We start from the raw sequence: 13984 nt of genomic DNA, 5'->3' as shown, positions 1-13984 counted from the left end.
GTTTGACCCCAGTACTTTTTCCTGCCATGGCAGGGGGTCAGACTTGATGATCTGCTCAGGTCCCTTCTGACCCTACAAACTATGAAACTACTATTGCACGTAGACTATAAGGTTTTATAGGGCAAGGAATTAGGTGCCTGACTGAGAAATTTGATAGAAGAATACTCTTCAACTTAGCATCGATGGTAGAATGAGAGCCAGTGGATCAAAGTTGATGCTATAAAAGTTTAGACTAGAAATAAGGCACAAATTTTTGACAGTGAGAGTATTTAATCTTTGGAAGAAGCCAACAAAAACTATGCTGGAATTTTTTAAGAATGGGTTTTTATGAAGTTTTAAGGAAAAGTCTATTACCAATATTATGCAGCAGGTCTTACTAGATGATCAAAATAATGACTTCTGGCCTTTCAGTCTAAGAACCTATATGGAAAATCTGCTGCTGCTATGAAAGTCACGTAAATTAGCTAGTACAGTGGATCCCCAAATCTTAATGGATAATCAGTGTTAACGTTTAGTTTTCATATAGGTCCTGATTCTGCAATCTGACTCACACTTGCAGATCATAATTCCTGGAGAGGGTTTCTGGTGAGCACATGATCCTGCTTCCAGGTATCAGGATGCAGGGTTAGGATGCTAGTAGTGGGAAATAAAGCCTTTATCCTGCAGTCCACGTAATGGCCATATTCTATCTTCTGCCTTCATGCTGAACTATTCCCCACTGATGTGAATGGAAAGTTCCACACAGGAACTAACATATGACCCAAGTTTTGCAGCCCTTAAAGCAGGTCCAGATGTTTTTAGACCAGATTCCATGCTGAAGCACACATACACAAGGAGTTAGCAGATGTGGTAATTCATCTGCATTCTTCATGAAGTGTTGTGAAATGTTTCTTGAGTCACTGAAATCAGTTATCTTATGCCCCAGAACAAGTAGGAACCCAGCAGGAACTCAGCAGGAGTGTCAGAGCTGAGGCGAACCCAGTTCCAAAGATGCATATTTATAAAGAGTTTTTTCTTCTGTTCTTCTGAAAGGCGAAATAATTCATAACGTTTCATTTTTAATTGCACTGACTTTAGGCTGTATGTCTGAGAACTCTTGAAGCTTTAACGCATCAAAGAATAAAACCATTTTTCTTTATTTTTCAGTTTGAAATCCAGAATTTTGACATAGTATGTAGTGCAGTTTGGACTAGCAGAGATAAATGTTGTGACCTGCCTGCTATGGTAAGTACAAGTGAACTCAGTGCTGCTTAGGAAATAAGATTCATAAAACACTCAACAACTGTAATATTATGCAGCTATTCTGCCTTGTAGCAAGATACTATCTGAACCACAATTGTAAAAGCTTCTAGTGCATAGTGCTGTAATTTGAAGTTTAGAATGTGCTAAAATGAGTCATCTGAAGACTCATGGCACAAATATCAGAGTAGTAAGAAGCATATTTTGAAGTTCAATAATATATAGCGTTTTAAATATTATGCACAAAATGTTAACATTTAAAAATAATTATCAGTTCTAAGACTGAACTTGAAAAAGAATACATTTATTTTGGTCTTTGAAAACTGACTATCCAGTGCAGTATTTCTTAACTTTGTAAGAGAATAGAAGGGAGCATTTAATTAGAGCATTTGAAATTCAATAGAAGTTGAGCCCTGTTTATTTTTGCCTTTGCCTTCTGTATTACTACCTTATGATTTTCCAAGAATATCAAAAACTCTGTAGAATATCTAGGAAAATGAGATTTTCTAGGGAACTGTTATGCATCAGTATAATGTTTCTTCAGGTTAGGTAATGGAGAACTTTTTTTGGTAGTGAAAATAATATCTCACCAGCACAGTATTTTTTTAAAATTGAGTCTGATGATTGTATTTACATTTTCAGAGGGATGAAGCAAAATGCCCAGCTTTTCCAAATGCTTGCACTTGCACACAGGACAGCGTTGGACCCCAAGGACCTCCTGGGCCTGCTGTAAGGGACTATTAGTATAGAGTTATTTTCTGGTTTTTGTGTTTACTAAAGTGAGCCAATATTTGCTAGTGCAGGTGGAAACCAAACAAGCATATCCACAATGATTGGCTTAGACATCCCTATCTTACAGAACACTAGCTATTTCTGTCGTAGAGTTCTTCTGCTAAGCAGAAGTGTTAGCCATCTAATTTGCGCAATAGCATGGGGTTTTGTCAAAAGGACAATCATAATAATAGGAGGAGTCAAGATTACCAGATTATGTTTTTAAATAACTGTTTACTTGATTAAACTTTGAGTACCTTTGTAACTTAAAACATAGCAGGCCAGATTCTGTTATACTTACTTATCTGAAGAATACCGGACTTTTGCTTCGTTCTCCTGGATCCAGTCTGATTAGCTACTCTGTGTAAGGTTGGCATAATTAGATCCTATAGAAGCCAAATCTTCCTTCATTTGTTTGAACCTTGTATCACAGGTGTCTACAGAGGATGTGCAATTGCTTGATTTTTATATGGCATTTAGTGTCAAAGCTCTGAGGAAATGTCCTAGGCATATCCTGGGTGCTGAGAGACTTGTAGTTCCCTATTCCCAACAGACATTGGGTCCCAGGGATTGGGAGATGAGCTGCAGTTTAGAGTTGCTGTGTCTTTGCAGCTGCTCTCCCCCTAGCCCTGCCCTTTCCTCCTTCAAGGTCTTGTGCTGTCTTTGGAATGGTGGAGTGGGGGAGAAAGGGAGCTTGTTCTGGGGGTTTCCCAGCTGGTGCTGGAGGGTGGGCAGGTGGATTGGAGCCCCTTCAGGGACCAGTTGGGCAGCCCCCAGAATGAGCTCCCTCCTCTCCCTTCCCCCCTCCCATTCTGAAGACAGTGTGGGGAGCAGAGCTTGGCTCCATCAACCAACCCTGCTCCCGGCTGCGTGGACAGACATTAATGAAGGTTCTCTGCATATAATGAGGGTTCATATTGTCACCTGATTGGACATTTTTAAAGAACTCTGCAGCGGTGTGCTTCTGTCAATGCGTGGCTGTAGAGCGCTTTCAGTGGCTGATAGCATGACAAACTGTCACATCTGTCAGCACCACTGTCATGTCTGTCAGTACATTATGCAGCAATAGGAGGTGAAGTGGATACATTTGCTCTGCACCGACCTTCTCTAGGTTAGATTTAGGGAAGCTCTGTGCTTTTTCTGCACAGACCTCTCCAAGACAGGAACATATAAATGAGATGACGCACAAGAGTTAGCTTTTCCTGAACAGTTCCCTGCAGATCTCTATTTCATTTTACATTGGGGCTGCAATTAGCTCTACAGAATTTGGGAAGGAAGAGTGTGAAATCCTGCCTCCATGAGAACCAATGGAAGTTGTGCTCCTGCCAGACAATGCAAGTCAAAATTTCACCCAAAGAGAAGGATTCTTTCCCCTGTCAGGTTGGGCAAGGAAAATTGTGGATAGTGGTATGGCTGTGTTCTGCAAATTGGTGTGCGTGTGCGTGTGCGTGTGCATGTGCATGTTCATGTGCGTGTGCATGTTCATGTGCGTGTGCATGCGCATATTTGACAGAGAGAGAGCTCTCTCTATTTTGATGCCATCATAAGCTAGGAGTTCTGTAATTAGTTATGTAAACATCCTTCCTCTCAACTGTCTCAGTAAGCTAGAAGTAAACACATCCCAGTGACTTCATGGAGTTCTCTGTCTCCCGGTCTCCATCCTGGATTCCAGATGGGATGGAGTTGGTTGACCTAATATAATCATTAAGGAGAAAGAGCTTGTAGCCCTTGTCTCTGTAGAACTGGGATGCGCCCAAAAATGTTGTGTCATTTTTTTCAAAGATAAATAACAATGTTCATTATAACTAAAAATAGAATTTGCAGTCTTATACTTTCATTTGCCATTTCCTATAAATAGAGTTCCATTATGTCTGAGATCACTCTGAGTGAGGTATGCTGTTTCTCAAGACAAATAATACATCCAGCAAAACCATACTATTCACCATAGTTTTGCCCATATAATAAAATTCTGATATTGGATTAGCACATCAATATTTACCCATGTTGAAAGTGAGCCAGGACTGTGGTAAATTTGCATTCTGCCTCTACCAAGATCCAGTTCTTTACTGAAAACATAGCTGGTCCATGTAAGTCAGAAGCTAAGATCTGGACTTGCTTCTTTTGTATTTCTGTGTTTTTAAAATTTTCTCCAAATAGCTGTGATGATTATTATTATTGAGCTTGTAAGAGATTTTCAATAAGACTGACTTGGAAATTTGTTCCTACAACATTTGTTTGTTATTTTGAGCAGTATTTCAGTGCTACTTTATATTAGTTTTGTAAATAAACTCGAACTATCAAAAGTATTGGATAATAAAACAAAAACCTGGGAAACCGCAAGGTGGTCTGTGGAGAGGAGAGAGCTTCGTGATTCAGCTCAAGTCCATAGTCAGAGTACAACTTGGCCTCCTAAGGGGTGTCCAAACTAGGTGTCATCATGAAAGCCTTAAAAAAGTTCTGGCTCCACAGGCTGAATTGCAGAGAGCCTTGACTGAGCAGCATGGCCCAAATGGAAATCTTAGGTAATAAATTCCTGAGTGCAAAGAGAAGTGACAATTTTTGCCTGATCTGGCCCCTAAAAGCACTCTACAGCCACAAATACGCACCTGAATATGCTTTAAAAGGGCCTGATCCTGTGCCAATCTGAACCCTCATTACATACATTAAAGCTCCAATTCATCTGCCCCACCTTCCAGCACCGACTGGGCAACCCCTAGAACAAGATCCCTCTGCTCCCTTTCTTCCCTCCCATTCTGAAGACAGCACTGGGGCTGGGATGGGGGAGAGGTGGGGCTAGGGGAGGAGGGCTTGCAGCTGCTCTGAACTGCAGCTTGATCTCCTAGTCCCTAGGACCCAACAGTGAACGTCTGTTGGGTTTGGGGGATTGCTATAACTCATGGCACTTCCTGTGTACAGCGGGGAGCTGCATTTCTCTCTGCACCCTAAATTGCTTAAGAATTATTAGTAAGGCAAGAGATTAGGCCATTTCACCAAAGATTCCATCTCTTTCAAGGCAATAAGACTCCCCACTCCCAAAATGCTTCACTTTATTAGAGGAATGCCAGTTCATTTTCTTCTTCCTTGTCCATAGAGGGCAATCTCAAGGCAGTATCAGTACTGGTGGCTGTGTGGTAAAGTTTCTGCCTAACACGTAGGAGATCCAAGTTTAAGTCCCAGTTGAGGTGAGTGAAGTGACAGGGAGATCTTCTCTGCATTGAGACTCATAGGTCCCACAGTCTATCAAAAGCTACTCTTAGAAGTAGAAAGCTCACTTACATAAATTCCTGTTTTTCTAAATATCCTCCTGGGTTCTTTTGGTTCACTGAGAATTATTTTATTATTTTGGGCCTGGTGTAGCCCTTATTCTTGCATTAATGTTCATTGCAGCACCATGCCTACAGCAGTCTGCTTATTTCAAAGATTTGTGTGTGGTCAAAACTTTGGTACAGTTGGCTTTACCATGGAATAATACTAAGAAGTTTTAAATAAAAAATCCTTAAAAACCACTTTGAATACAAAAAAACCCCTTGACTGCAAACAAGAAATCATCCACAGATTGGATTGTATTAACCATGGTCTCAACAGGTACTAAGGATTCTGATCTCATTACCTGAACTAGCAATTACATGGAGTCCCTCTAGGTGTTAACCACCTTTTTCATATCAATTGTTTATCTATCCAGTTGTGTTGGAAGTGTGCTCTTTCCCTTCATCAATACACAAGCTTATTTTCTTTTCAACTGTATGTTTTAGGGTGGTCCAGGAGCTAAAGGTCCCAGAGGTGAAAGGGGTTTGAATGGACCAACTGTAAGTATCTCTGTGAAATGCATCCATAATTTTGTGTGCCCATCTCCATGAATATTGTATATTAAAGTCTACAGGGACCTAATATGTACAGCTATGAGAGTGTATACATTTTATGAACAGGAATATGGTATCTGGCATGTATATATAGCACATTTAGAAACAGAACATATATTTCAGCTGTTTTTTCTTGGATCTCAAAGTCCTGTGCCTTTAGTATAGGAGAACCCCAGACCATGTGCATCAGAATGGGAATGCTAATTATGCTGCATGGCTCCCCTTACCTCGGGAGCTTTGTACAAATGGGGAAAGCAAGCAAGCCTTTTCTCTCTGTGATGGACTCTCCTCCATACATAGTAGATACTAGTGCCTTCATTTATGCTGCCAAATGTATAGAATGTATCAGCCTGATCCTGCAGTCTTATTCCAGTAACATCTCCTATTTACTACAAAAGAAGCATTGATCTCCCTGCAGTAGAAATGCTGAGTAAATGAGGATTTGCAGGAATTCCATGTTACTGGAAGTATATACGCTTATTCCTATGCTTCAGGGTTTCCCATGTGTATGTGCATACTGAGCTTTTGGAAGAAAATGCCGTCTAATGTCTTTTTTTATTCTGTTTTTTTAAGGGACCAGTTGGTCCTCGTGGTGACATAGGTCCACCAGGTCCTCAAGGTCCCCCAGGTCCACAAGGTCCTAATGGGCTTTCAATTCCAGGAGAACCTGTAAGTAGCCATTCTGAATGAGTGAGTGAATTTGGAAACAGAAACACTCTGACATTATGGTAGTGGTTTCCATAAGCCTCTACCTACTAGGTTTCATTATTTCTTTTTTTTTCTTATTCATTATTCATTGTTTTTCCTTTCAGCACTTTATTATTTAAGTTGGTCACTTTTAACAAATATTGTAGTTTTACAATACATGAGAATAAAAGTACATGAAAATAAAAATTAAATTCACAGAGAATATTTATGAAAAGACAGAATGGAAGGATTTGTAAGATAATGTAGATTTTATTTGGTATAAAGTCGAAGGAAAAGCTTCATCAGGATGGCTTATGGATGCCAAACATCATGAAAAGCTAAATACATTCCTTATATTTGTGGAATGTAATGAATATTTTTGTTTTGTCTCATTCAATTTGAAAGACTTTGAAAAATGAAAACACCAAAAAACACTCTACCTGGAACTTGTCATCAGATTAATTTTGAGAAGCTCTAATGTTAATTCTGAGTCGCATAATTTTATTTGTAATACCAATTAGTGATTTATATTTATTCATCAATTTTGTTTATTAATGTTGAAACACTTGATTACATCACTCTTTCATGCACCATGAAAAGCTGTTAGAAAAGCTGTTAATACTGTTTCTGTTACCAGGCATGCCAGTATGGAAAATACCTGTTTTCATGTTTTCTCAAATGGCTAGACTTTGCTTTTAAAATGCAGCCCCCTAGTATGTCTGGTATGAAGAGAGGGTGTGGAAATGCCCCACCTCATCATGTGCATTCTCAGCTCTTAGAAGAGACCATGGCTTAGCACATTTTTTATTCTGTTTTTTTAAGAAGTTTATGGGTTATTTTTCTTAGGTAAGCATAATGTCATACACCTGAGCAGACCTGTGAGGTCTTTCAAAGACTTTTCCCTGAGTGGACCAAAATCCATTGACTAAATATAGAAAGATGATGGGATAAGGAGAAACCGTTATCTAGTTCTGTTCTCCTGGCAGAGGCTAGCATTGCTGGCTATACTGTTGAACAGTCCTTGCACTCCAGCGTAAAAATATATCCAAAGCTCTGTGTAGGGATATAATTAAATGGGGTAAAATTCCTTTTGCCCTCTTTTTTCCTTTGTTCATGCAGGGCCAGATAGATTTTGTTTTGTTAAGATTGGGGTATTAAACTGTAATAGTAAAAGGGTTGTTGATTTAGTTTTGTGGCCCTGGTTGACAGCTATGATATTAATTTACAGGTATTTCTATAAACCTTGTTAGTAAAATGTCAACTGGAATTCATGCATTTTGAAAATGCATAAATTCTGGCTGAGAGTGATTATTTTTCTTGTAGTAATGCAATCTCCTACGAACAGATACTTGGTCATATCACTTATGTAATATGTAATATATTGTGATTTAAATATTCATTCATTTAGTCTTCTTGTAAGAAATATGGAATATTCATTTATGTCAGACACTTTGCTACTGTAATTTAGACTGTAAGTACTGTTTATAATGACTATAGGGTCGCCCAGGGATGAAAGGTGATGCTGGACAGCCAGGGTTACCAGGCCGATCGGTAAGTTAATTTTTATAATGCGATACTCTTTTAAACCTACAGCAATGTATAGGGTCTCTTCATACCGTTGCAGCTTACAGTAATGGAAGCTAATGTTCCTTATATGCTGCTTAGGAAATGTATTAGGTTTGCATATGGCAATTTGAAATCTAGGGAATATTAAACCATTTAAGGGATTTGGAAGTATGCACTTATTCCCATGCTCCATGGTTTGGAAAAGATATTAAATACATCTTGTTTTCAGTTGTTTAGGTTTATTGGTGCAGTGAATATTTTGAAACTATAATTTATCTTGACAACAGTGCACAATATTTGTACTGTCCATTCATGGTCCTTAATCTTCCCATGCAGTGACGTAAATGGTGCCCTGTGTATGAAACTAGGGGTGCACCAATATAGATACTTTGGGGCGATACCAATGGCTGATTTTTAATGAGCCATATCCGCTGATACCAATCCAATTACCAATATGCAGCCTGACAGCTTGGAGACTAGCGTTGGGCTGGTAAGTCTGTGGTGGGAGAAGGGGTGGCCAGGAGGAATGGGAGGTGGTGGGCAGATTAAGGTCCCCACAGTGAGGGAGGGAGCAGGGCTGAGGCTGGGGTTGGAGCAGCCACCCCACAATTCTCTGTAGCCCCCCAGTAGACCCCATCCCAGCATCACTGCTGCTTACCCTGAGTACAGTCTGGGGCAACATCCCCACCAGGAAGAGCCTGCCACTGCCTCTGGCCTCAGCCTGCAGTGGCAGCCCACCCTTGCCCCACATGCAAATCTCGGGGTACATGCCCCCATGCCCTCCTGGGGTGTATGCAGCAGTGGGAGCTGTGCCCACCCGGTAACCCTCAGATGAACTGCTTATGGCTCCATCCCATGCCCTGCTCTGCCCCGCCCTGGCTGGTCAGCTCCTGCACCAGCCCCAGCCCTAGCCCCAGCCTCAGCCCCACTCCTTCCCTCATCATGGGGGCCTCAATCCCCTCCCTCATGTTCCTTCCTTCCCCCCCTTGCCCCTTCTCTCTCTCTACCCCTTCCCCCATAATAGACTTCCCCCCCCCCCCGCATTGCTGGTCTCCATGCTGTTGGGGTGATTGCTGATACTCTCAATTTTCCTTATATTGGTGCTGAACCAATATGAGACCAGTGCTGAACCAATATGAGACCAATATGTATTGGTGCACCTCTATATAAAACAGAGGTCAGTAAACTGGGTGCCTGGGGATCTCATTTTCTTTACCTGTTCCATTGATCATGACTAGGAAGAATACATATTCAGGAGGTATAAAATGTCTGGTAGGAAATTACCCAGGACTGAAAGGAGTGGGCAGGGGAGGAATAGAGCAGATGGCATGAAGGGTTTTTCCATCTCTAATTTCTGTAATTTTGGTTCTGACTCTGCAAGGCACTGAGCACCTTTTGGAGATGGTGAGTGCTCCTAGTTCTCATCAGGCATTCTGATGCTTGATGGGGGAAGAGGGAGAAAGCGTTTTAATTAGAGCGGTTACTGGAGAGTTGCTCTAATTAAAATGTTGCAGCACCATGTGTATTAGGTCCCTGTGCATTTTTAAATAGCCATTAGATGGTTTAAGTGCCCCAGTGGACATTTTTAAACTTGCAGGGGCTTATGCACATGATGCCGCAGCGACACGGGAGTGTTCTAATTAGAATGTGGCGCAGACTCAATTAATCGAGTCTGCTTCAATATGTTCAAATTAGAATGCATTGGAGCATGTGTATAGGCGCCCTCTGTGATTAACTTCAGTACTTGTTTTTTGACACATAAGCTTCAATAAAAGAGACAGTCTGAATTGTGCAAGATGTGGCAGCAGATCATTAAAAAACAGGAGAGGAAAAGAATAGTGTAAATGTAAAAAAAGGGTAACAAAAGGAAGTTGTAACTCGTGCTTCATCAGAGCCACCCTTTTGAGAGAAGACTGTCTCATAAGCAGAGTTCTATACCAAGTGTTTACTGAGTGGCTAACATCTGTAAGCCATGTTTCAGAAGGCTATAAAAATAGTTCTGTTTTATGGTTTATGGTACCTTTTAAATCTTTTTAAAATAGAAAAAATACAGTAGACCAGAGAATAAGGGTAAAGCATTTTGCTTTGTATGATTAAAATGTAGCTGACCTTTGGCAAAAGTTTATTTATGTGTTTTATTTGTATGGTCAAAACACAGTATCAGACTAATTTGGACGCTGTAACATATTCCATTGTACAGGAATAATCCATTGTAGAGGAGTGTTTAGCACATCAGAGGTATCTGTTCTGGCTTGTATGAATCTGCTTCTTTTTTCTCCCCATAGGGAACCCCGGGTTTACCTGGTCCACCTGGCCCAATGGGACCTCCAGGTGAAAGGGTAAGGTTTCTTCAGTTTATAGTGCTGTGGCCCAGGAAACCTCCCTTTTCTGCTGAGGTTACTCCGGTTCACTAACTAGCCTCTGTGATTCCCACATTCCCAGAGAAAATTGGAGAAGAATCCACTTACTGGGATCTGTGAATGCCTGCTCTTTTGATGTTCTTCCTTCTATTCAGTCATGCCACTCCTCTCCACAACTGAGTTGGGCATAGCCAAGGGGCAGGCATACTCCTTCAGAATCTGCCTGTACCAATTCCGCCATTAAGGCAGGACTTGCCTCTCGATGCTTGACCTCAGTTTAGATGGCATTTCTTGATTGCATTAAGCAACTGCTTCTGTTATTATTTGAGAAGCTTATTCTCTATTCTCTAGGTAAAACACTCTTGTGGATTTTCTCCATATGTCAAAAGGGTCTGCTTACACTTTCCCATTGCCTTTTGATTTGTGATAGCAGCCAAGGGGCAAAGATCTCATTTCTAACAAAATTTTTTTGAAGTGAGAACTCAGTGGCTTCACAGAGAGGAATAGATTGTGCTGACCAGTGTTCTGATAAAAGAAAAGGTGACTCATTTGAGGGACAAGAACATCCCTGTTGTGGTAGGGAAAAATAGGATAATAGATCCTGCCTCTATTCACTGACCGAGTTGTTGTGTTTTCTCCATTTAGTAATATAGGGCCCTCATGCTTACACTGCCATGTGGGGCATTAGGGGAAATTGTTGGCTGAATAGGCCCCTCTCTTCTTCATGTGTCATGACTCATCTCCTCAGTTAGGCTAGGTCAAACCTGTGATTCCACCTCTGGGAAGGGGACAGTGGATTTCTAGTCCTATTTTGGCCGCCATTGGAAAGAAGGTACTCTAGACTCAAAGTGTCAGAGCTCCTGAGGCTCTTTTAATATGGGGGGAAACTGTTGTTCCACAGGGATATTTAATGGGCATTAATAGCAGCACAATTTGCTTGTAACTGACACGTTACATTAGTGGTTTTGAGATGTGTTTCAGCACACTGGTATTCTTATGAAGATTATAGTTATATGTAGCTCCATGGTTGTAAAGGTAAATAGATATAATCCTAGACCTGTCCATATTAATCAGTAATTATTTTAATTATTTTAATAGGGTTTCACAGGAAAAGATGGTCCCACAGGACCCAGAGGCCCACCAGGACCAGCAGTAAGTATAATCTTGTATCTATTATGCTGTGAAATGGAAACAGATCCTTTGAAGCCTCTATTTGAGGGAAATTTGCCATTGAAACTCTTGCGAAGTGGATAACTGCTAGCAGCATCAAACTGTGTGTACTGATACTACTAGGCTTTGATTCTGCTTAGTAGCAGTTTCATACTAGTTTGAAACTCTTGACTTCTGCAAGTGTAAATAAGAGCAGAAAGGGTCACCTGGCTATGCTTTAGCAAAAATTAATTATGAACTTTGCGTATTGTGATCAGATCCACTGAAACTCTAAAGTACATATTCCTTAGTTGCTGCTGGATTATAAAGAAGAGAGAGAAACAGGTCCTGCGATTACACAAAGAAATTAAGAAAAATCAGTAAAGAGAATACTGGAGTAGTCCTGGCTATTTTTAAATGGTTAATTTTGCTGCATATCAGAATATATTTGTAACTAGGTTGGATACTGTATAAGTCTTTGATTTGTTCACATTTATCTAAAATCACTAGATTGAATTTTGTTGTCCCATTGACATAATTTTTTTGTGCCAAGTGCAGAACTGTCACACAAAGTTATAGGGCTGGACTATCTGACCTTCATGCAGAAGACACTCATGAAAATGAGTCCTAAGGCATGTGGGAACTTTTCAACATCCCTATAGGCCATTCTTTGCATCTTTAAATACCTAAAATCTTTTGAAATCTGGCCTTATGTAAAAAAAACAAGATCTTTAGTACAGATGAATTATTTTTCTGAAAGGCAGTTTAGTTTGTAAAACTGAATTATATATGACAAAAAAAGTAAAGATATAAGTAATTTTCCCTTAGATGTTGCTTGTCACTTAAAGATATGGCAGACTTCTGAACTACAGTCAGCCAGTTACACCCAGACTAGCATGTTCTTTCTAGCATTCCTTTTGTTTTTTATTTTAGGGTAACCCAGGCGTTCCAGGAGTAGCTGGTCCAAGTGGAAAACCAGGGAAACCAGGAGATCGCGGATCACCAGTAAGATAATGATACCTTGGAAGCATCAATACACTCAGACTGTTGATAAACATGAGACTTATCCCAGCTTTAGAATATTAGTGTCAGTTGTGCCAGTTACAGTGGTTAATATATTGAAGCTGAGCTAAGACCACAATCCTTATTTCAGACAATTTTGCTTTTTCAGTACATCTTTTTGTTCAGTTTTAATAGCTGTGGCTGGAAATTGTGGTTACTGGTTTCCACTAAAAAGAGTGCAGACTGTACGTGCCAAGACAGATATTTCTACACTGCGTAAACATCAAGAGCTAGGTCAGCAGAATTACTGGAAAGTGTTTTTTATAGTAAAAAGTGGTATGCTGTTGAAGGTGGAAAATCTTTGATAATGCCATATGATTATGGTTGTTTGAAAATGTTTGGGTTTTAACAACGTGATTTTAAAATTACTTAAGGACCGTGGGTTCTGTTCACAACCAGAGCCCACATTGGAAGGGAGAGGACAGAAGGTGCATTGCCCCAGGAGACATTCTGTCTGAAAAAGAATGTCATTGCTGAGAAGGCACATGCCAGTGCAAGAATTGTGACATCCTTGAAAAGCATTTCCTTGTGCAAGCCAGCATGGAAGGGGGCCAGAGCCCTCTGTCATGTTCTGTCATAATTTTATATATATATATGAGTGTGTGTGTGTGTGTGTATATATATATATTTATTTATTTTACATGTACAAAGTATGTATGTATACAGAGCAAACAGAGGGCTCTGGCCCCTTTCCTCCAGGCTGCACCTTTTTCCAGGTTGCACTGCCTTATATATCTAGCTCTTAGGCACCACAGCCTGCAGGCAGGGGCATGGGAGCCACACATTCTAATCCTGACTCTGCTGTTGTGTAGTTTCAGGAAATTCCTTTAGCTTCCATCTTCTGTAAAATGGAAGCAGTTCTGTCTTCTCCACCAAACTCTTTGGGGATATGAAAAATCCTTAGTTTGTCTCTGTGCTTTAAAGTGCCAGGCTTTATTGATTTTGGTTCTGAAGTTGGTGCTAACCATTCCCCCACCCTTAGGTTGCAAACAGATGTTGCCTTTGTGTTGCCATAATTTTTTTTATGATGGCACAAGTTGTGAGAAAATAGATGTCCTGGACCCTTGCATGCTTCAAGTGCCCAAAAATGTTGCTGCAGCCAAAAGTGGTCCAAGTTTGTGATGCCTTATAGCAAAGGACATCTGCTTGCTTATTGCATATCCTGGAATTCTCCTGCAGGAAAATTTCCAGGGCATGTGTCTCACTGCTGTGCCTTGACCTAGGTTCTGCCATGTGCAGACACATGCTCCAGGTTGGGGTATAGTACCCGCAGCTGTTGTCCAAGTGCAG

At 40.5% G+C, this 13984-nt stretch overlaps 1 protein-coding gene across 4 annotated transcripts in view; it reads left to right on the top strand.

The window, feature by feature from the left end:
* COL12A1 (collagen type XII alpha 1 chain) overlaps positions 1-13984 on the top strand; it is a 132015-nt gene that overhangs the window by 100567 nt on the left and 17464 nt on the right. For all 4 annotated transcript variants that reach the window (XM_019537644.1, XM_019537647.1, XM_019537646.1 and 1 more), the window contains 8 exons: positions 1147-1224; positions 1882-1968; positions 5763-5816; positions 6444-6539; positions 8055-8108; positions 10409-10462; positions 11582-11635; positions 12566-12637. In XM_019537644.1, the coding sequence (XP_019393189.1) occupies positions 1147-1224; positions 1882-1968; positions 5763-5816; positions 6444-6539; positions 8055-8108; positions 10409-10462; positions 11582-11635; positions 12566-12637 (549 nt within the window). The remainder of the gene's footprint in view (positions 1-1146; positions 1225-1881; positions 1969-5762; positions 5817-6443; positions 6540-8054; positions 8109-10408; positions 10463-11581; positions 11636-12565; positions 12638-13984) is intronic.

This window comes from Crocodylus porosus, unplaced genomic scaffold, assembly GCF_001723895.1.
Source record: "Crocodylus porosus isolate Cpor-Errol unplaced genomic scaffold, CroPor_comp1, whole genome shotgun sequence".
NCBI classification, from domain to species: Eukaryota; Metazoa; Chordata; order Crocodylia; family Crocodylidae; genus Crocodylus; species Crocodylus porosus.
Note: the sequence above shows the minus strand (reverse complement) of the source record. Positions and strands in the feature narration are given on the sequence as shown.